General features: G+C 29.2%; 4 protein-coding genes across 4 annotated transcripts in view; 3 read left to right on the top strand and 1 right to left on the bottom strand.

Moving 5' to 3' along the window:
• Window positions 1-713: 713 nt before the first annotated feature.
• LOC106767353 (ribonucleoside-diphosphate reductase small chain A) lies at window positions 714-4,540 on the bottom strand. Its single transcript, XM_014652226.2, has 10 exons — window positions 4,234-4,540; window positions 3,226-3,386; window positions 2,856-2,904; window positions 2,651-2,777; window positions 2,007-2,072; window positions 1,796-1,912; window positions 1,506-1,668; window positions 1,362-1,432; window positions 945-1,068; window positions 714-859 (listed from the first exon to the last, which is right to left on the bottom strand). Exons 1-9 carry the CDS (start codon window positions 4,391-4,393, stop codon window positions 954-956), a joined length of 1,029 nt encoding a protein of 342 aa, XP_014507712.1. The 5' UTR covers window positions 4,394-4,540; the 3' UTR covers window positions 714-859; window positions 945-953.
• Window positions 4,541-6,584: 2,044 nt separating this feature from the next.
• LOC106767070 (endo-1,3;1,4-beta-D-glucanase) lies at window positions 6,585-8,548 on the top strand. Its single transcript, XM_014651890.2, has 7 exons — window positions 6,585-6,831; window positions 7,095-7,116; window positions 7,223-7,352; window positions 7,462-7,552; window positions 7,673-7,762; window positions 8,089-8,189; window positions 8,341-8,548. The coding sequence occupies exons 1-7, from the start codon at window positions 6,684-6,686 to the stop codon at window positions 8,479-8,481; spliced, it is 723 nt and encodes a 240-aa protein (XP_014507376.1). The 5' UTR covers window positions 6,585-6,683; the 3' UTR covers window positions 8,482-8,548.
• A 3,672-nt stretch (window positions 8,549-12,220) lies between these two features.
• Window positions 12,221-15,626, top strand: LOC106769408 (endo-1,3;1,4-beta-D-glucanase). Its single transcript, XM_014655018.2, has 7 exons — window positions 12,221-12,476; window positions 12,614-12,635; window positions 13,226-13,352; window positions 13,675-13,765; window positions 13,951-14,040; window positions 14,790-14,890; window positions 15,302-15,626. The coding sequence occupies exons 1-7, from the start codon at window positions 12,329-12,331 to the stop codon at window positions 15,440-15,442; spliced, it is 720 nt and encodes a 239-aa protein (XP_014510504.1). The 5' UTR covers window positions 12,221-12,328; the 3' UTR covers window positions 15,443-15,626.
• A 4,415-nt stretch (window positions 15,627-20,041) lies between these two features.
• Window positions 20,042-21,136, top strand: part of LOC106767017 (endo-1,3;1,4-beta-D-glucanase) — a 12,617-nt gene continuing 11,522 nt past the window's right edge. The window contains exons 1-4 of the mRNA XM_014651828.2: window positions 20,042-20,233; window positions 20,307-20,328; window positions 20,412-20,538; window positions 20,717-20,807. Coding sequence (XP_014507314.1) covers window positions 20,086-20,233; window positions 20,307-20,328; window positions 20,412-20,538; window positions 20,717-20,807 — 388 coding nt within the window. The 5' untranslated portion in view covers window positions 20,042-20,085. The remainder of the gene's footprint in view (window positions 20,234-20,306; window positions 20,329-20,411; window positions 20,539-20,716; window positions 20,808-21,136) is intronic.

The following is a 21,136-nucleotide window of genomic DNA, read 5'->3' as shown; positions in this document are numbered from 1 at the left end:
TAAATTAATTTGGAAAATCAGGCCATTTGTAAGGATTGGTTGTCAAAACTATTTAGTTTTTCTTGTATGTAGAAGTAATTTTGTAATTCTTTACTATATATTTTTATTTTTCTTGATCTTGTATTGTGGGTTGAGTAAGAAATTATGTGTGAATCTAAAAACATCCTCGTACATCTTTTGTTTCACCTCGAGTTTTCACGTTTCTTGTATTATTGCTTTATTCTGTATTTTGTCAACGAAGTCTAATTCATTCCTCATACATTTTTGTTTCTTCTCCTAATTCCACCTTCATGTTATTATTGATGCGTGGATCCAAATTGATCACAAGAGTATTAAGAAATATTAATACTTATATAAGCGTATTAATAATTAACAATTTTTGCATAAAAATGTTTTTTAAATAATAAAAATAGCTTGCTAGAAATAGATATTATATATCAATCAAATGTTAATTGCAAAAACCAAATACAGAAAATTGAATATTCCATATTAACTAATGATAAAAATTTAATATATTAATTTAATAAAAAAAAGACACTCTGTATCTCTTTATATTTTAAAACAATAATAATAATAAATTAGTTATAGTGTCTAGTGTTCATGTTTTAAGCTATAATAATCTATATTCGTTTTCTTTCTTTTTATAATTTTAAAGTATAATTAAAAGTAAAACAGAAATATGAAATGAAATATTCATTATATATTATTCATAGATATAATAATAAAGTTGCAATTTTGTCTAGCATTGCAAATTACATGTCACTCAATAACAAATAGAAACAAACATATTATTACAAATAACACGAGTAAAGATATCTCCCAGGAATCAAATTTGTGTTGGTGTAAACTAATCATGTTACTGAAAAAAAAAAAAAAAACTGGTAAATAAAAATCTCGATGCTGAATTCAACATCCCCAGAATAATTGAAGAAACTGAAACAAACCAATCATGGCTAGAAGTCCTCATCAAGCTTGAAAACAAAGTTTTTCCCCGCATCTTGGAGGTTTGACATCACAGAAGCTTTTTGATAATCACCCACCCTTCTCTCGAAAAAGTTAGCCTTCCCTCTGCTCAATCATGAGTTATGTTACATACTAAGATCATGCATGCATTTAACACAAACCACCAAGAAAAGTTGCCAAGCTTGTACACATTTTCTTATCAACTTGTCTTTGCTCAGCAAAAACATCACATGCAGCAAACTAAGAAAGAATTATTATTTTGTATGCTCAGGGGTTAACATAAGAGCTTATCCTAAAAGGGTATAAACATGGAATGCAGATGCAGGTCAGATCTCAGAAGCTGAAGCTCATTAAACTTTATGAATAATAGAATGAACCATGTGAATTAAAATACTCACTGCAAAGAGATAAACTCCATCCAATCAAAGGGATTTTCCACATTATACTTTCTTTGGTACCCCAAAGCAGCCTGAAAGGTAAAAACATAAGCAATTAACCAACCTCAGGAAAAAGAGAAAAAAGAGTGTCAATTTGTATCATACCATTAGCCTGTCAGCTACAAATTTTATGTACTGGCTCATGAGTGTTGAGTTCATGCCAATCAACGCACAGGGGAGGGCCTCACAGACAAACTCAGTTTCAATTTCTACTGCTTCGTGTACAAGCTTATGCACCCGATCAGAACTTAGAGGCTTTCGTAACAAACTGCAGCAAACAACAATCAATATTGATCAGTCTTTAAAAATGTTGTCAACTCCAAAACAAATACGAGAATACTCCAGTATCTATACATTTTCATGCTATTTAGAATAACGAAAAGAGACAACTCTACCTGTACAAAAGACAAGCAAAATCACAGTGAAGACCCTCATCCCTAGAGATTAGCTCATTTGAGAATGTCAAACCTGGCATTAGTCCTCTCTTTTTAAGCCAGAATATGGAGCAGAAGCTGAAAGCAAACCCCAGTAAGTTACACACAAAGTACAACATCATAACTCACATTAAGAAACAAGGAGAGGGCTGTTCTTTCTTGAGAGAACTACCTTCCTGAGAAAAATATCCCTTCAACACATGCAAAAGCAACAAGTCTCTCTGCAAACGAAGTCGAACTGTAGCCCATGCATTGCAAGAAGTCATTAGAAAGCCATTTCTATCTTCCCTCTGGAAGATATGAAGCAAAGCAAAGTTAAAGTAACACGATAAGAAAGACCATATAACTGCAAAACATACAATCTACAACGGTTTATGATCACAATTCTGAGGATAAATAGATTCCCATTAAATATTAAAGTAAATGAATCAACGTAAAAACTTCCATCCAGAAGTTTAGAGGACTCTGTTGTTTATTTACACTTTACACATTCAAATTTCATTGCAGGAAACAAACCCTGCATATAAAGGTAATCTTTCTTACCCTTGTCATTTTGGTTTCCTTTATTTAAACTTGTGTTTTTTGCTGTAAAAAACAAATAGCAGAATAATGGACCAAATTTAAGAATAACATTGTTGCTTAAACTGCCATGTCCCATCTTTTTCTTGAGATAGGTCCACGCAATTGCGCCATGCCAGCACCACCAAAGGAAATGGCGAGTCAATGTCGTCAGACATGGCAAGGCTTAAACTGTGGTTCAATCTTAACAGACCTGTTTGAGAGATTGTTCAGAGTGTGAATAGAATTGATAGTCACCTATGAATCCAACTCAATGCCCATTCAGCCTTCCTTGCAACACAAGGCAAATTTTCAATTGCATTGAATAATCTGTATTTCTCTCTTGAATCTTTTATATATGTCTCCAGCAGCAAGCTGTACATTTCTGACAAAAGTAAACCTCAACTCAGGCAACAATCAGAGATACGGAAAGGAAGAGAAGGAATCAACTGCAAAGCTATACCAGAATGAATATTCTCCATTGCTATCTGAAACCCATAAAACGCCCGAGCCTGCCAATAATTATAGGTGTAATGTTTAGAAGCTAAACTATAATTAAGTTCCAACTATATATATAGAAAGAGACAGAGGCAGAGACAGAGACAGAGACAGAGAAAACCAAATCTGTTAAAAATTTAATACCGCTCATGCTATAAAAGAATATATAGTTTAAAGTGTACAGAAGCAGATTACACCACTGATTATTCAATCTACAGGTATCTTAAGCAAGTCAGAAGTATATAAACAGAATAAAACTATCACAAACAAAAAACTGCTTTGATAACTTGAACAGAGTTAAAACAGCATAGGAAAACAAAAACTTAAAACTTTACCTCCGGGATTTGAACATCGCTCAAAAACCTTGCAGCCAAATTCTCCAAGACAATTCCATCAGAAGCAGCAAAAAAAGCCAGGACATGTGTTATGAAGTGCTTCTCAGAGACAGACAAAGTCTCCCAATGTTGTACATCATGGGAGAGATCAACCTCTTCAGCTGTAACCGACTTCCAAGTTAATAAAAGTGAACGATCAAAAAGTTCAATTCAATCAACCAAATGGAAACGATATGGCTCAATAACACTTCCAATATTATAATGTTCCTTCTGAGAAACAGGTTCAATGTGATTTAATTGCAAATAGATATCATAATATTCAAATAAATGGTTGAAAATTCTGCATAGTTTAAAATTCCTCATTCAAATCAGGATATTGAAACCCCCCACTGCAGGTTGCTATAGTAAAACTTGTTCATGAAACTTCAGGTATTGCGTCTGTCAAACCGACCCGCACATACTTGGCCGGCAATAATTACTCGCACGAAAATAAAGAAAACCTCTCCACTTCCCCGTTAATCAAGAAAAAGAAAGAAAGAAAAGGAACATGCCACAAAAATCTGAAAAGAAAACATCAGAGCCTACAGAGAAGAGAAAAGTATTTCCAAATGTCATACGTGTATGTGGTAGTTCATTGTGAATCCCTCGTCTCTTTCAAAATCCGAACACCAAGTGTGACAAAAAGTACTCATGCAACAGACAAAAAAAAAGTATTATTTTTTTTAAATGGAACAGTAATTTATAATATCCCCACTCACACTTCCCCAGGATCCAGAGAAAGCCAAGAACACTAAAAAGATGGAAATTGAAGAAAGCCATACAAAGGGATTAGCCATAATAATACCGATAACATCAATACTGTGTTAAATTCCCGCGCGTGAAAGTCAACGTTACTAAAGCAAAGTAGAGGAATTAGTGGAAATTAAAAGCAGAACCTTTAGGAACAAGATTACGTTGAAACTCGAAATGAATGAAGTTTACGAAATAATTTGGAAAATATGTAAGTACCAGTCCAAAAGCTTGCTTCAGCCTTCTTGTACATCTCCCAAATTTGCTTGTAGCGAATGGGGAACATGCAAAACCTCTGACTTTGCTCCACTAGTATTGGTTCTTGTTCCTGTTCTTGTTCCTCTCTTGCTTTGTGTGTTCCATTTTCCAAAGAACCCATTTTTTTTTCTCGATGAAATAATATAATTGAAGGAAGAATAAACCCTGCAAAAACCCTTATCAGAAAGCAGAGGACGCTGACCTTAGTTGTTTGTTGCTGACACCGATAACAAAGCCCTATACTAATTCGGATTTGGAGTTTTGTTTGTTTCTGCCCCTGTTTCACCTTGTTTTAACTGTCAGGGATACTTTTTGCACAACGTCTTTCTTTTAGCGGCTACCGTTTTTTCTTCTTTAAATAAAAACTATAATTTTAATTATTCTTTTACACTTCACATCTCGGGTGATTCCAGTTTTGTTCCTTCAAATTAAAAATATTATTTTAATATTCTACAGGTTTTAAAAAAATAATATAATCCCTAAACATTAAATATGAACTGCTAAAAATAACACAGTCTTTTTAAATATAATGTTTAAAGAGTAAAAAACCATTTTTATCAAATTGAGGACTAAATTAAACTTCTTTAAATTTAGAAGACCAAAATAAAATTTATTCTAAATTTCTAACTATAATTATAAATAAATAAAAAATTATTATGTGTTTTTTATGCACGTTTGCAATAAAGGAAATGTATACGGTGGAAAAGAAACAGTGAAAAATCGTGGTTACGATTTTCTAAATAATTAATAAATTTATCATCTATAATAAAATTTGATTCCATATTTTTTTCTTAATTTTATATATGAAAAAATATATCTTAAATGTCAAAGTGATCCTTAAAATATATTTATTTTATTATTTTGATCCTTTTGTTTTATTTAGTTTTTGTTAAAAATGATGTAACGACACAGAGTTAAATCACTAAAAAAAACTTAAAAAACAAAATATCAAAATTACATAAACTAAAATGATAAAATTGAAAAACCAAAATAGTTAAATAAATATATTGTACTGATAATTTAAATATTAAGATAAAAAATATTAAGTAATTTTGTTATAAAGTTTACCCATTTTGATAGATAAAAGTTCACATATTTTATAGTGTAATGTCTTTCTTTTATTAAATTCTTAATATCACTATCGTATTTATTTATTTTAACACATTTAAAACGTTGTCTCATTTTTTCTTTTAGTACAGGATATAATACATATTTCTTTGTCTTCCTACTTTTTTTACTAATATTAACATTTTAAATATATTAAAAAATATTTTTTTTAAACATTGTTTACGGCTTAATTTAATTTTACTCAAATCTCTCTCTCTCTCTCTCTCTCTCTCTCTCTCTCTCTCTCTATATATATATATATATATATACATATATATATATATATATATATATATATATATATATTATCTAATAAATTGATGTTAGTAATTTAAACACCAGATAAGTATTAAAGTAAGATGAAAATAAAGACATAACAAATATTTACATATTCATTCTCGTTTTTATACCTAAAAAAACTAAATATTATTCATATAAATATTTGTACTAAATCCAAAAAAAAAAATCTATTCAAACATAGACAAATTCAAAAACAATATTTATATAAACGAGTTTATTTATCATTTTAATAACATCTCAACTTTAGAATGGAACTCTATTATGATGCTTTGCATAAAGAAATTTTATGTAAAATATATAATATTATATCATAATAAAATCAAATTTAATTAAACCACTATTATTGAAATATTTTTTTATTAACACTTTAAAACGGTAATAAGAAAAGTAAAAATAGTAATCCGTGAATGTACAAACTTATTAATGGGGTATTTAGTAATAACAGTTGTTATCAATTCATAATTTGATATTTATATTTAATATTACTGAAAACTTCTTGGACAAGTATATTTCTTTAAACTAAAGCTTTCTTAAACAAATTAAAATCTATATATTTATGTTTGTGGAGACTATTTGACTAAGTATGGAAATCTTCATTCATGTGTCGGAATGGTCATCTCATTCACATAAAAAGAGGAGAGAATTAGTGGTGTTTTTTTCCTGTATCCGACAAACCATTAACAGTATATTGACTTGTAAGAGGACAGAAGGGGCAGTTGTGTGGTCATCCACTGCTTGCAATAAATATAGATAGCTGTAATTCATTGCCATTACTCATCTTATTTAGGGCAGACCGAATCTTTTGTTTATTTTCTGAGTTTTTCCAAATGTCTTGTCAATTTGGTCTACTTCTGCTTTTATGTCTTTTCTTGTGTAGAAAGTGAATATCTTGATAAAGTTCTGACGTCAGTGAAAAGATAGATATAAATGTACTTGAAAGAAAAGCTGATAGAGTGAAGAAAGATAAGATCGATAGGTGAGTGTGTGAGGGAAAGAAAAGAAGGATGTCAGGGCCTGAGTGCTGTTCAAACCCACCCATCCTTAGCCCAAATTCAGGAAATGGAATCGTGGAGAAAGTGGGTGGTCTTCCCTGCTATCTCACTGCCTCTCCTCACTCTAACCTCGCCGTTCTTTTGCTCTCTGATATTTTTGGTATTTCATCTCTCACCATTTTCTTATAATACCATAGTTATTGCACAACTTAATAAAGTTATCGTTATCAGACAATCAAGTTAATTTAATTCTTTGTAAAAGAATTTGCGGGATGAGTTGTGCAGTTATATGTTTCTATATGCATACCATTTCTTGCCCAACTGAAAACTATAATGGTGGTTTATATACTGAATTCATCATGTTTTTCAGACATTGCATTTATCCAAAATTTTATTTTAACTTGGCATGGTTTTCTTTTGCAGGATATGAAGCGCCACTTTTAAGGTATGGTCAATTTTCATGTCTGTTTTCTATGTCCAGTTTGCTACATTTTATAGTAAATAATATGTAATGCGTTTCTCCAGTAATAATACTTGTCTTTGTTGCGAAGGAAACTTGCTGACAAAGTTGCAGCTGCTGGTTATTATGTGGTTGTTCCTGACCTCTTGGAGGGTGACCCCTTTAAGCCTGATGGTTCTCTCGATAACTTACCTGTTTGGTTAAAAGATCATGGACCCGTGGTTAGTTCTTATTATTTTGAGACTGTTTTGATTTGTTGATTGTCTCAAATCAGAAATATAAAAACTGGTGACATTCTATAATACTTACCTGTTATATAATAATTAATAGGAGAAAGGTGCTGAAGGTTCAAAACCCGTAATTGAAGCCTTAAAAAGTAAAGGGTTTTCAGCAATCGCTGGTGTTGGTTTTTGTTGGGGTGGTGAGTACTAATTGTTTATTATGCATCTTCCCCTTCCTTTTAAGAGAAACTAAGTTGGTAATTAAGCTCACAGAATCCATTAATTTATTCTCTCTCTCTCTCTCTCTCTCTCTCTCTCAGCTAAGGTCGCGGTTGAACTTGCCAAATCCAGACTGATCCAAACAGCAGTAGTGTTGCATCCAGCATTTCTTTCTGTGGATGACTTCAAGGGTATGGATTTTCGGTGTTTAGATTATTTTTTAAGCAGAAAGCTGTTTCATTTTGTAAACCTGCAGAAAGAATATTTTAAGCACAAAGCTATTTCATTTGACAGAAAGAATATTCTGCAGAAAGCTATTTCTCAGTAAAACCAGAGTGTGTTATTTAATTGTAATTGTAACGGGTTGACTAAAAACTTTGTCTGAAAGATGAGCAATGCCTGCAATGAGAATGAATTGTGTTAAAAGCCTGCTTTATGTTTACTCTTCACAAACTGGTGATTGATCATTTTTATGTATATCCATTTGTATTAATGTATAAATTGGTCTAACATGCAGCTGTTGATACTCCAATTGCTATACTTGGAGCCGAGAGTGACAAATATTGTCCTCCAGAGCTTGTTAAAGAATTTGAAGAAATCCTAGCTGCTAAACCTGGGGTCAGATGATTTGTTCCTTTACAAGATTGTTTGCTCAGTCAAATCAGCTTAATCTTTTTCAACATTTTTGTGCTGCTATATGTTTAGCAGTATCTGTAAAAGAAACTGTATATTTGGATATGAGTGATGAAGATTGTTTTTGTATTGACAGGTTTGGAGTTTTGTTAAAATATATCGAGGAGTAGAACACGGTTGGGCTGTGAGATACGACACAGAAGATGCAGAAGCTGTGAAAGCCGCAGAGGAGGCCCACGAGGACTTGCTAGATTGGCTTGCTAAACATCTTAAGTGAGAATGTTGTTCAGATACTATAATGTCTGTCATGCAGAATATGTCAGCACAGTCTTTTTAGTTTTTTACTTTTTCTGTTTTTTCTTATTATTGACAGTTCAATAACTGGTGTAAAAAAAAAAAAAAAAAAAAAAAAAAAAAAAAAAAACTAAATAAGATTTGAAAATAAACTCAATAATTTTAATGGTATTTTATTAAAATTTAACCATTCTTTTTATTTGATTTTTTTAAATTTAAATATTTTTAAATAAAATAATATTTTATAATAATAAAAAAATTATCTAAAAAACTAAAAATTATCTGCAATCAAATTATAAAAATTATTTAAATGAAATAAATATTAAAAATCAAAAACTTATAATTTATGGTAAATTGAATTCTATCTTGTTTGTTATATAATTTATTTATTAATGTCAAATTTGAAGCTCTCCAAAAATATATTCGTAATTCTGTCAAATTTATTTAATGGATCCCTAAGGCTTTGTTCCTTTGTAGGGATTTAAGGGAGATGATTTGGGAGAGATGATTTGAGTGGATTTGAAATTAATTTTTTTGGTTGTTTTTTGAGTGGATTAGTAGGTAATTGGGAGTGGATTTAGAAGTAAAGTGTGTGAAAATTAGTGTAAGATTTGATTGATGTGACCGATTTAAAAATTTTGTTTAATTGGTAAAAATTGAAGATTACCAAAATACCCTTAATTATTAAAATAATATAAAATGATAATTGTTAATGTTATATTTAATTGTAAAAGTATTTATAAAGAGAAAAAAAAAATTTTAAATTTAAAAAATTGTAATTTAATAAATTGAAATAATTTTTTTAATAAGCTTAGCTATTTAGTAAATTGAAATAATTTTTTTTTATAAGAGAGAAAAAAATAAAAATTAATTTTGAAAATAAAATAAAATTATATTTAAATAAAATAAATAATTATGTGATATTTAATTATTGCTATTAATAGGATATTTAATTAAGTAAAAATAAAATCATGTAATTAGTTATTATATATTTTATTTTTTTAATTAATTATTCTCTTAATCCTAATAAATGAAATATTAATTAATAGTAACATTTGATTTGAAGGTATTTAAAACATAAAATAAAACTTATTATTTTTTATTTCTCTCTGATCCTTTTATATGCATATATGGTCTGCATATTTCTATTTTCCTTTTGTTCTAATCTTCTTGTTTGATGATGAATGGGAGGAACAAGTTTCCCTTCACCCATCACAGTGGCGAGGGCTTGAACATCAAGCTGTCATCTACAAGTACATGGCTTCGAGAACAGATTTTGCTTTTTTTATCTTTCTGTAGAAGAATTGATGGTAAGAAATGGAGATGCTCCAGCATAACCAGATTCAAATTAGTGTAAGGTACATGCACAGAGGGAAAAATCGTTTAAGAAAGTATCTGGAAGTTTTGAAAACAACATCATCAACAACACAAATGCTTCAACTCAACAATCAATCTCATCAATCACCAAAATCAATACTCTTTCTCCTCTTGCATCATCTGAATCACACCAACACCACCCTCCACACCATGCCTTCTTTCAAGCGAACCAAATTCTCCGCGATACTGCCATTGAGGATGACCAGACCTTCGATCCCCAGCCTCACGCCGTTGAGTCCACCAGCCTCAAACTTCTCGGTCTCTTCCTCTAATGTGCCGAGTGCATCGCCATACTTCTCCAACGACCTCCTCCCGGAGATGGCTAAATGCACATTCAGGTATGTCCACAACACCATGCTGCATCGTCGTCTTCTTCAGATGCGTAGACCACCAAATACAGCTTCCCCTCTTCGTATTCATACCATTGGGACCGGATAGGAAGCAAAAATGTTTGGTGGATCTGGATACAAGAAGCGTGTATCTGGATACCCTTCCTTCACAAAAAATGGAAAACGTGGATCTAGATACACTGTTTACTGGAACCGGATACATCAACATGTCTTTTGCTTCAAGCTTTATCTTCTTCATCTCACTTGCCTCCTCATCATCAAGCTTCATCTTCCTTATCCCCTCTACAACAACCAAACGTCTTCAACCTGCAACAACCAGATATGCATGACCATGACAATGGAAATTGAAAATTCACATGGACAACGAACAGTAGTACTCGTGAAACCACAGTGCATGCCCTTTTTTATATTATGCAGTGCTGCACATTGTCTTGAAATTTTTAATAATGATATGGGGCATATAAGTCATTGTATCATAAATCATCGCAAATCCTTCTGAAATGAAGAGATGGGTTAAACAGTGAAATAGCGTAAAATCCTCGCTTTTCTATCATTGCAAATCAGCACAAGCGAACACGATTCTCTCACAAATCCATCCGCGCTAATTCCTGTAAACAGAAAATCACCCTCAAACGAACACAGCTTAAGATCTTATTTACTTGAGTGGATTTGAGGAGGAATAATTGAGTAGATTTGAGAGGATTTGAAGGTAATTTTTTGTTGTTGTTTATTTGAATGAATTTGGAAGTAAACGAGAATAGATTTGAAAGTAAATTTTTTTAATCTGTCATATAAATAAAATTATACACTAATTCTCACAAACTTTACATCTTCAAGTGAACAAGAACTAAAAGTTCCACACGCATATAACATACATGCCATAACGTCATAAAGAAAAATACCTAAATGTAGGCCACTTGATTGTTTCACTTTTATTCTAAAATATAGCTTTTAGTTTAGTTTTTTTTGTTTACTTCTTGGTTTCTTTCTTATCTTTAGAGAGGAGAAAAACGGTGAACTATAAAGAGAAAGTAAATTTATTTAATTTTTCTTTATTTCTTTAAATGAATATTTTTCTTTCATTGTTATATTATTTTACTACGTGTTGCGAGATTATTTTGAGAACGCTACATTTCATCTTCTCTTACGAACCCTAATTTATAATTATAGTTCGTTTGTTTCCCTTCAATTGATTGATTATGTTATTCAGTTATTTTAATGTTTCTTTAGAATTTTATCACTCTTAAATGAATTATTGCACAATTAATTTGGTGTGGTCAATTTGATCCCTAGAGGAAAACTTTTATATAATCAGCTTGAATTTTAAATTCTCTGTTGTTTGATCTTAATTTTTTTTTCTACTAGATAAACTGAAAATAATCCTAAGAAAAAAAAACAATATTCGTTATTAATATTTAATATTTTAAAAAAATGCAATGAGAATATACCAATAATTTTAAAATAATTTACAAAGACATTGTTGTGTATAATTCTTTTATTGTTTCTACAACCCTAAACCCTAAAAATTCTATTTAAAACTGTTTCTTATTGATTATTAATGATTTCATAGCAGGCTTGGATATTATTATTAGTATATTTTAAACATATTTTATAATTAACTAAATATTTTTCAGAGGAAAAGAAAAAGAAATTAACGAATGATTTAATTTTAAAAGAGAGAAAATATATGTAAAATAATAATATAAAATTAAAATAAAATGGAAGCAAAAGAAACAATATATGGAGTGCGTGGAGAATGTCAGTGCACGTAAGCCCGATATATGTGTTGAGTGACGTGGATACTCTGCCGTCCAAAAATAACTAGAGAGGTGTGCATTTAAATCCTGCACGTTAAACTTTTCATATTTTATTTTTCTATTAATATTTTGTCCGAAAAAAATATATTTCAACGGTTGGGATTGATGCAGCTAAAAAATGAAGCGTAGATATCCTTATCCTTTGGTCACAAGTATATCTGTTTGTTTCTTGTTCTGTTGACCTTGGCATATTCAGCAAGAACATAAGTGTTGGAAGACACATAGGATAGTAACATAGTAGGGTTGTTAGCGTTGAGTTTATAGCGGTGATAGCTTAATAATATCAATGTCAGGACCTCAATGCTGCTCAAACCCACCACTTCTGAACCCTAATGCAGGAGCTGGTCACGTTGAAAAACTCGCTGGTCTCCATTCATATGTAGCTGGTTCCTCCAATTCCAATCTTACCGTTATTCTTATCTCCGACGTTTTTGGTAATCTATGGTCAAAGTTCTATTTTTTTTCTCTTTTGTGTTTATTCTCTTCTTCTCTGCGTCGTTATTTTTCTGCTTCTTCATCACGAATCCTTTGAGTTTTTTGTTAACTTAACGCGATCGATGTGTTTTTGCAGGGTACGAAGCACCGAATTTAAGGTATGGTCTAATTCTTAAATCTCCTGTCTCTTTTTTATTTATATTTCAGTAGTAGTTTTTCAAGTTACAAGTTATCTTTTTCTGTGGCCAATTTTCAAGTAATGATAGAACAGTTTGCCCATCATGATATTTGATTTGATTATTCTTATTCCTATTTATTTTTCGATTGATGTGTATTTTTTGGAGCAAATTATTTCCTTAGACCCAATTACTCGCATACTCTGTTCTAATTGAACTTGTGATTTTTAAACTGCTATCTCACGACCTTTGGGTGGTATTGATGGAATATTGATTTTCTTAGGGAAATAATTAAATGAATATCCATTTCAATGTATATGTGTAAATCAAATGAATCAACAGTCCCTAATACTGTATATAAGTTTGGTTGTTACTTGATTTTTAATCTTTAAGTGATTTATCTGATCATTTGTTTCATTGTGATGCCTACCTTTTTGTAAATTTATTTAATAAATTATGCCACCAATAGAATTTGGATGTTTCATTCAGCTCTCTTTGTCGAATCTCTCTTTCTCTGATGCAAGATTTAGTATACCCCTAGGTAGTAATACTGTCTGTTTTATGATGTAAAGGAAAATTGCAGACAAGGTTGCAGCTGCTGGGTATTATGTGGTTGTTCCTGATTTCTTCTTTGGTGATCCCTATAATCATGAGAATGCTGACCGGCCTGTTCCTGTCTGGTTAAAAGATCATGGCACGGTTGGTTCTTATTAACAATAATTAGTGGTTTATGTAGTTGTTCCTTTTTCGGTATCTTGAAACAAATACTTTGTTGTTTCGTTTAATTGAAACTGAATTTTTGGTTGTGTTGAAACTTTGATAACACTAGAGGATTGTAGAAGATTACCGCTGGATTCAGATGTCATATCATTTTATTTTTTGATACCGTAGCAGTTGGCCAGTTCTATGTTTCAATGTTAATCTGCTAACTGCATCTGTTGTTTGAATTTGTATCGTGGATCAAATGTATGAAAATCTGTAACTATGCATTATCCTCTGATGCTTTCATATATATTAACAGGACAAAGGATTTGAAGCTGCAAAATCCATAGTTGAAGCTTTGAAAAGTAAAGGTGTTTCGGCCATCGGAGCTGCTGGATTTTGTTGGGGAGGTTTGTAATTCTTTTTCACTTATTTGGAGTGCTTATTGACCCCCTTCCTTTTGTTTGTATACTAGCATACTATATAACACTTTCAGCTTCTCTTAAGCATATATATTATTGGTTTGATTTCAAGTTTTAAACATTATCAAGTTGGTAATCAAACTCAGAATGTACCCTTTTCTTTAATCCCACAGCTAAAGTCGTGGTTGAACTTGCAAAATCCAGACTAATCCAAGCTGGTGTGCTTTTACATCCATCGTTTGTCTCTGTGGATGACATCAAGGGTATGAATTTCAATATTTAGATTATTTCTTAATTTTCATACTTGTTCATGGAAGATTACTCTGCATCTTGCAATTTATAAGGAAGAATGACAATCAAAATGATGTAGCAGGATCTTATCATACCATCGATCTAAGCATGTTTGTGTGAACGGGGTCTTGCATCACTTCCAGAATTGCCACATTTGTCTTCACATTGACTTGCAGTGCATTTTATATATTGCTGATGTGATCAAAGTTATTTTCATTGCAAAGTTATGAATAATATGTTCTTGATTGGTGAAACTATTGGTCAACTGTTTAAGGAGTAGTTACCTTGTTCTTTTTCTTTTTCGTAAAATTATATTGTCATATACTGTTATGAATTTATCATAATCATTACTGAATAATTAACTAGCAACCCGGTCTCTAAACTCCACGGTGGAGACAAAGGGGGACCCTCAGGGGCCGTGGACCCCCTCACTTGAAATTTATTAATATTTATAATTGACTGGAAAAAATGAAAAAAAAAAAAAAATATATATATATATATATAGCCACACCTTGCTTATGAGTGATTATTTTTGTCTGAAAGATGATGAAAACCCAAAACAGCCATGGTATATATGTACATGTTTTATCATACCAACTAAGTCAGTTGTCATTTCTGGATCATTCAAAATAGTGAGTGAAGAAGGAGCAATGATTAGAGATTTCTTGAAGCTGTGACTGAGACTTTCATATTCTAACTGCAATTGTTGGTCTTACTTCAGATGTTGATATTCCAACTGCTATACTTGGAGCTGAGACTGACAAAATGTCTCCTCCAGAGCTTGTGAAACAGTTTGAACAAGTCCTAGCTGCTAAACCCGGGGTTGTCTCTTCATTCTTTTTGTGGTTATCTACCATAATTTTATATTACCTTAATGTTTTGATAGTAATATTATTTTAATGTCACTATGTTTATTGTTTTTTGCTCTACAATTAAAAGATGAAATCTTCCTCCTTTTTTTGGCTTTTGATGGGTGCAGACAAGTTGGAATTGATGCATCTATCGGAAGCTTAGCTTTATTCAAATTTCATTTTAGCATTCTATTTATAACTCGTTTGTGTTTTCTTTCTTGGAGGTGCACTTCACCCATAACCGCTCATTCATGTTTAGGTTAATGGATATAGTTTTCAAGTTGAGGAGAAAGTATATTGAACTTGTTTAATGCACTTGCACTCAAAATAGAAAGTGAGATGGGTTAGTTAACACCAATGAGTGAATGTTTATCTGTCGCAGGTTGATTATTTTGTTAAAGTATTTCCTAAAGTCTCTCATGGTTGGACTGTGAGGTACAAAACCGAAGATCCAATAGCTGTGAATGCTGCAGAGGAGGCCCATCAGGACTTGCTGAACTGGTTTGCTAAACATCTTAAGTGAGAAATCTTGGTATGCTAAGAACATGTCGTGTTTTGATAACAAAATAAAACACTGCGGATTATCATCTTTGTTCTGCAGTGTGTAAAGTTACAAGAAAATAAGTAATGAATCTTTGCTTGTTGGAATATGCTTCATATAGTGATTGCAATGTAGCTATCATGCTCAAAGGAAAGTATTATCGTCCTGTTGTTACCTCATTTATATTTTATGCTAATGAATGTTGGTCTTCAATCAGACGACCGGTAACAAAAAATGAAAGAAAATATTTAGGGGATGCGTGTGTGATTATACAAGTTGCGAATGGAATATGACGAGATATTAGTGTTACATTAACATAAGAAAAGATTATAGAAATTCAGGTCAGTTACACATCTGCAAAGAAAACAATTGAAAATCATGAGAAATGAGAGATAGATTATAAAATACTTGCAATTTCTTAAAAAAAGAAATAAATATCTAAATTAATATTGAAGAAAAAAAATTCAATCATCAATTTTATTATTCTATAGTTTGTATATTTTCTACGTATAAGTTAGAATAGGATCATGTTTGGCACGAGATTTTTCAACTAGCTTCTACTTTTTTTTTTTTAATTAGTTGAAAAGTTTGTGTGATTTCTTTTAGTAGTGTTTGCTAACCAATTTAGTTTCAATAATGTGTAACATTATTTTCTGGAAAGTAGCGATTTTTAAAACGTTTGCTTTAAGCTTTTTATATTTATTTCTATTTTCATTTTGAATATTTATTAAGTTTGTCCCTTTTCCATATTTTTCTTATCACGCACTCCTAAGACAAGACATGACTTTATTATTTTTAATTTCTTTTATATAAGATCATTTTCATTTTATTTTGATAAATAAAATATTTACAACAATAGAAAATCATTTATCATTATAAATATTATCGATACTGTTATTTTTATTTTGAATTTGTAAAATCCTATTTAGTAGCTTAAAATAATAAAATAAAACATTTCATAATAATATTCAATAAAAATAAATAAATTTAATATCTAAAAGTATTATGATTTTATTTATGTAATAAGATAATTAATAAAAATATAATAAGAGGATTAAAAAAGATAACAAAAGTGCATTAACAAGATTCAGATTTGATAAATTAACTCAAAACCATTAAATTTAATTATAATGAATCTATAAATTAACTTCAATCAGATTTGAAAGTTAAAGCTAATTTTGTTTTCGTCTTCTATCTTTCAAAAATATTTTGTTTGAGTTTAACACGTTAATTAAAAAAAAAAACTGATAGTATAAGTTTAACACTAGATATATTTTTAATATACATTGTTACTATATTTAAATACATTTTAGAGTTTAGATTATTTGTTTTCCACGTGTTTATGAACATAGATTAATAATGACTTTAAAATATAACACTTGATTATTTTATTATTTAAAAGTCAAATTATAAATAAAATTTTTAAGTTTCATTTCATAAAAGCACTATCTTATAAAATGTTTTCTATATCTTTCATTTATTATTTTTTAGAATTTTAATCACATTCTGGTTTTATGCAAAATTGTTAGATATTGTTCTTTGAACCAAAATTAAATTGTCATTGTAATAAGTTTAGATGGTCTTAAACATTAGGCAAGCTATGAGTCTATGACTAATTATACAAATTTAGTGAAACCAACTCCCAATGATTTAAGTTCTTAAGTGAATAAATACTTTTTAGGATGAAAATAATTTTGAAGACTCCAATGACTTTGGGGTGACTTTGTATAATATTTATTAACTAAGATTGGTACAACATGTTTTATAAATGTGTGATTTTCATATCTGAAAATGTTCATTATGCATTTAAAGAAAAAAAAAACATATATGTAATTAAAATTTTATAGACATTGGTAAAATTATAAAAACTAAAAACGAATTAAAATATATATTTTATTAAATTTAAAAGTAAACTGAAACCTAGAGTATAGGTGTAGGTGAAGTTAGGTAAGATAACCCCGCCTATGCTATTAACACTTTCTTGTTTTAATAACCCACCTTTTTGTTTTTCTTTTAATAAAATATTAATGAAGGAAAATGGAAAATGATAACATTTAGTATAAATTAGTTTTTTTTATTTGAATAGATTTAGAGAATAGATTTGGAGATAAGTGATAGTGGATTTGAAAATAATTTTTTTTAATCAGTCACATAAATTAAATCTTACACTAATTTTTATAAACTTTATTTTTAAATTTATTTTTGTTTACTTACAAATTCACTCAAATAAAAAAAAATTTATCTTCAAATTCTCTCAAATCCATTCAATTATTGTCTCTCAAATCCATTCAAGTGAAGAACACTAATCACCTTTAATTTTAAGAATCCAGTAAAAAAACAAAATTTATTAAAAATATATTATTAGTTATTAATATGAAATTTGAATTGAAAAATAACTTTAATAAATTTAGAATAAAATATTTCTGCAATAGTGTGGACCCAAACACGAGTATTAAGAAATTGACACTCTCCAATTAACACTTGACTAAAAAAATCATCTTAAATATAAATTATCCCAATTTAGATTCAGTTTTATCTAATTTTCAACTTTATTCAATTAAATTTAATTCAATTAGGTTAAGTTGACTTTTTTTATGTAGTAATTAATTCAATTGAACCTAATTATAAGGACATCGAATTAAGTTAAATGATTAAATTGAAAAAATATCACTTACACGAAAAGAGATTCATAATAGTTTATTTTAATGTTTCAAATTATATAAAAGGATAATGATATTTAGACAATATTTTTTAGACAACATTGTGGAATAATTTTTGACCAATCACAGATTGACACGTAATCAATGTTCAAATGTTATCAAAAAAATGTTGTCTAAATATCATTATCCTTTATAAAAACAGCCATACTTAGGAACATCCATAAGTAAAGTAACTTTGTAGTGAGAAAGTAATGTTGTAGTGAGAAAGTAAAGAATAAATTTTACAGTAAAATTAAAAGATAATTAATATTATAGTGAGCAAACGGGTAAGTTTACTGACTCACTTAATTATAATTTTTTTAAATAGAAAAAATTACAAATTTTTTATAGTTTAAATTTAAACAAATTTCACTTTGAATACGATTGTTTAATTAATTTTTAAAATAAGAAATTTAAATAATTTTTTCAAACAAAAAAAGTAATAAGTATCTTTTTATAAAATTAAAATTAAATTTTAATAAAATAAAATTAGATAGATGGGTTGGTGAACCTGCATGAGCCGGGTTTAAATGAACCGGGTTAAAATTTGACCCGCATGAAAATAATACATTTTTTAAATCCAATCTAGTCTAATCTGAATTCGCGATGAACCAGATTGACCCACGAGTTGTGACCTATTTTAACAGCTCTACACAATTCACAATGTTTTTTACCATATACAAAATAGAAAAGAAAAAAAACTAATATAGTTATGTGATGATCTATTCATTTTTACAGTATATGGACAAATCATAATCAGAGATCATAAATGAATTGGTATATGTGAGAAGAGTGTATTGATATTTGACACGGAAAAGGCAAATTACATTCATTTCACATGAGTCAAATAATAATATTTTGATTATAATTATATTATATTATTTTTTTAATTTAAAATCATAATAAAATATTATTTTATTATTAAAAGTTCCGAATGAATTTTTTTTGAACATTAATGTCAAACTAACTTTTTCCAGGTCAGAATTGTGTGAGCATAAAAAATCTTTGTTTTGATGAGTACGGATATAAATAATAATTATTTCTTTTAATTGGGAATGAAAATGATAATAAATATATATATATATATATATATATAATTTCTCTTTTATCAATTTTAATTATTGATTTATTTTGTATTTATAAAATTTTATATATATTTGAAGATATTTTTTTTGTATGACAAACTTCGTTATACTATTTTCCTTATGTTTAAATTATGTATTATTAATTTTAATGAGTAAAATAGATTATAGGTTTTATATTTAATTACCTTTACTCTTTTTTGTTATTTTTATTTATTATTTATCTTTTTCATATTAAAAAGTTTGACTTTCAAGTATTTAATCACATAAAACATTTATTTATTATGTAGTATAATTTATTTTTTTATTTCCTTTCATCCTTGATCTTTATTTTATTTAGAAAACAATTATTTATTATGCAGTATAATTTATTCTTTTATTTCCTTTCATCTTGATTTTTATTTTATTTAAAAAACTTTTGTACTAAGCTTTGAAAACAAAAATCTAGATTCAAAATAAATTGATATTTAATTAAATTTTAATTATATTAAAAATTGAAGAATTTTGATTGAGTTTTTATTAAAAAAAATTATTATGTGTTTAAAAAAAAATTCCTATGCCAAAATATATATGTTGGTTACTTTCATCTTTTGATCTCTAACTAATTAATTAAGTAATTTTGTATTTATTTTTATTTTTTAAAAATTTGAAATATATTAATTAAAATTTAATTAAATTTTTATTTAATATCTTTATTACACCGAAATAATTTTTGTTACATCTGAAAAAAGACAAGAAGGAAAAGTTAAGATAGTTGAAAGGCATAACTTTAATTATAAATATAAGAGGAAAATGGAGGAGTAACATAGAAAAACACAACATAAGAGAAAGAGAGGAAGAAAAAATGACAGGAAGTGGAGTGCATTCATACCATCCAATCCTAAATGCATCAAGTGGTACTGGCTATGTTACCACTGTTGGTGGACTCAATTCCTATGTCACTGGTTCCCATCTCTCCCTCTTTGCAGCTGTTCTTATGTCCGATATTTATGGTACTCCTTTCTAAAAATCAACAACATGTAATTTTATTCAACTGTTAACTTATATGCTCAATTTCTGTCATAGGATATAAAGCACCAAATTTCAGGTATGCTTATTCTCCCTCTATTATGTTCGGTGTAATGTGTTTCCCTCACAAATCATAATATTTGTTGTATATTTATTGTGCAGGAATGTTGCAGACAAGGTTGCTGCTAGTGGATATTACGTTGTAGCTCCTGATCTCTTAGATGACGACCCTTTTGTTGATAATGATGTCAACAGACCCTTAGATGTTTGGTTGCAAGATCATCCACCGGTTAATTCTTATTTAATGATACTTGTTTCTTTATGGTCAATTTTGTCACCATTTTTAGGTGGTTTCTTATTTGTAAATTCATTACTATATATTATTTCATTCAGTTCAGATGTATAAAAATCGTGGCTTGATTGTAAATAGTATATTTCATTCTGATGCATGGCTGTTAAATTTGTAGGAAAATGTTTCTGCAGATGTAAAACCTGTTATTCAAGACTTAAAAAGGAGAGGTTTTTCTAGGATCGGAATTGCTGGTTTTTGTTGGAGCGGTGAGTGGTTTTTTTCACTTTTCATGACAGATGTGAGATACTATTTTTTCTGAAGTAAAATGATAAACATGTTATCCTTATTAAATTATTATGTAGAGCTTTCAACTAATTTTGCAGGAATGAAAGAAAAACCAGGACAAACATGATCTTTTTGATATTTGGTTGACAGCTATTTATAAAGTATTGATTTTTGTAGAAAAATTAAAAGGTTTTGTGATAAAATATATGGTCTAAATGTTGGAGAAAGAGTAAAGAGAATGAAAGAATAGAGTCTGTGTATATTATTGAAAAGTAATGGGATGCACCAGTTTATATACAAAGGCTAACAG

The sequence above is a fragment of the Vigna radiata genome, chromosome 7, assembly GCF_000741045.1.
Source record: "Vigna radiata var. radiata cultivar VC1973A chromosome 7, Vradiata_ver6, whole genome shotgun sequence".
Classification (NCBI taxonomy): Eukaryota; Viridiplantae; Streptophyta; class Magnoliopsida; order Fabales; family Fabaceae; genus Vigna; species Vigna radiata.
This window is presented reverse-complemented; position numbering and strand designations above follow the sequence as displayed.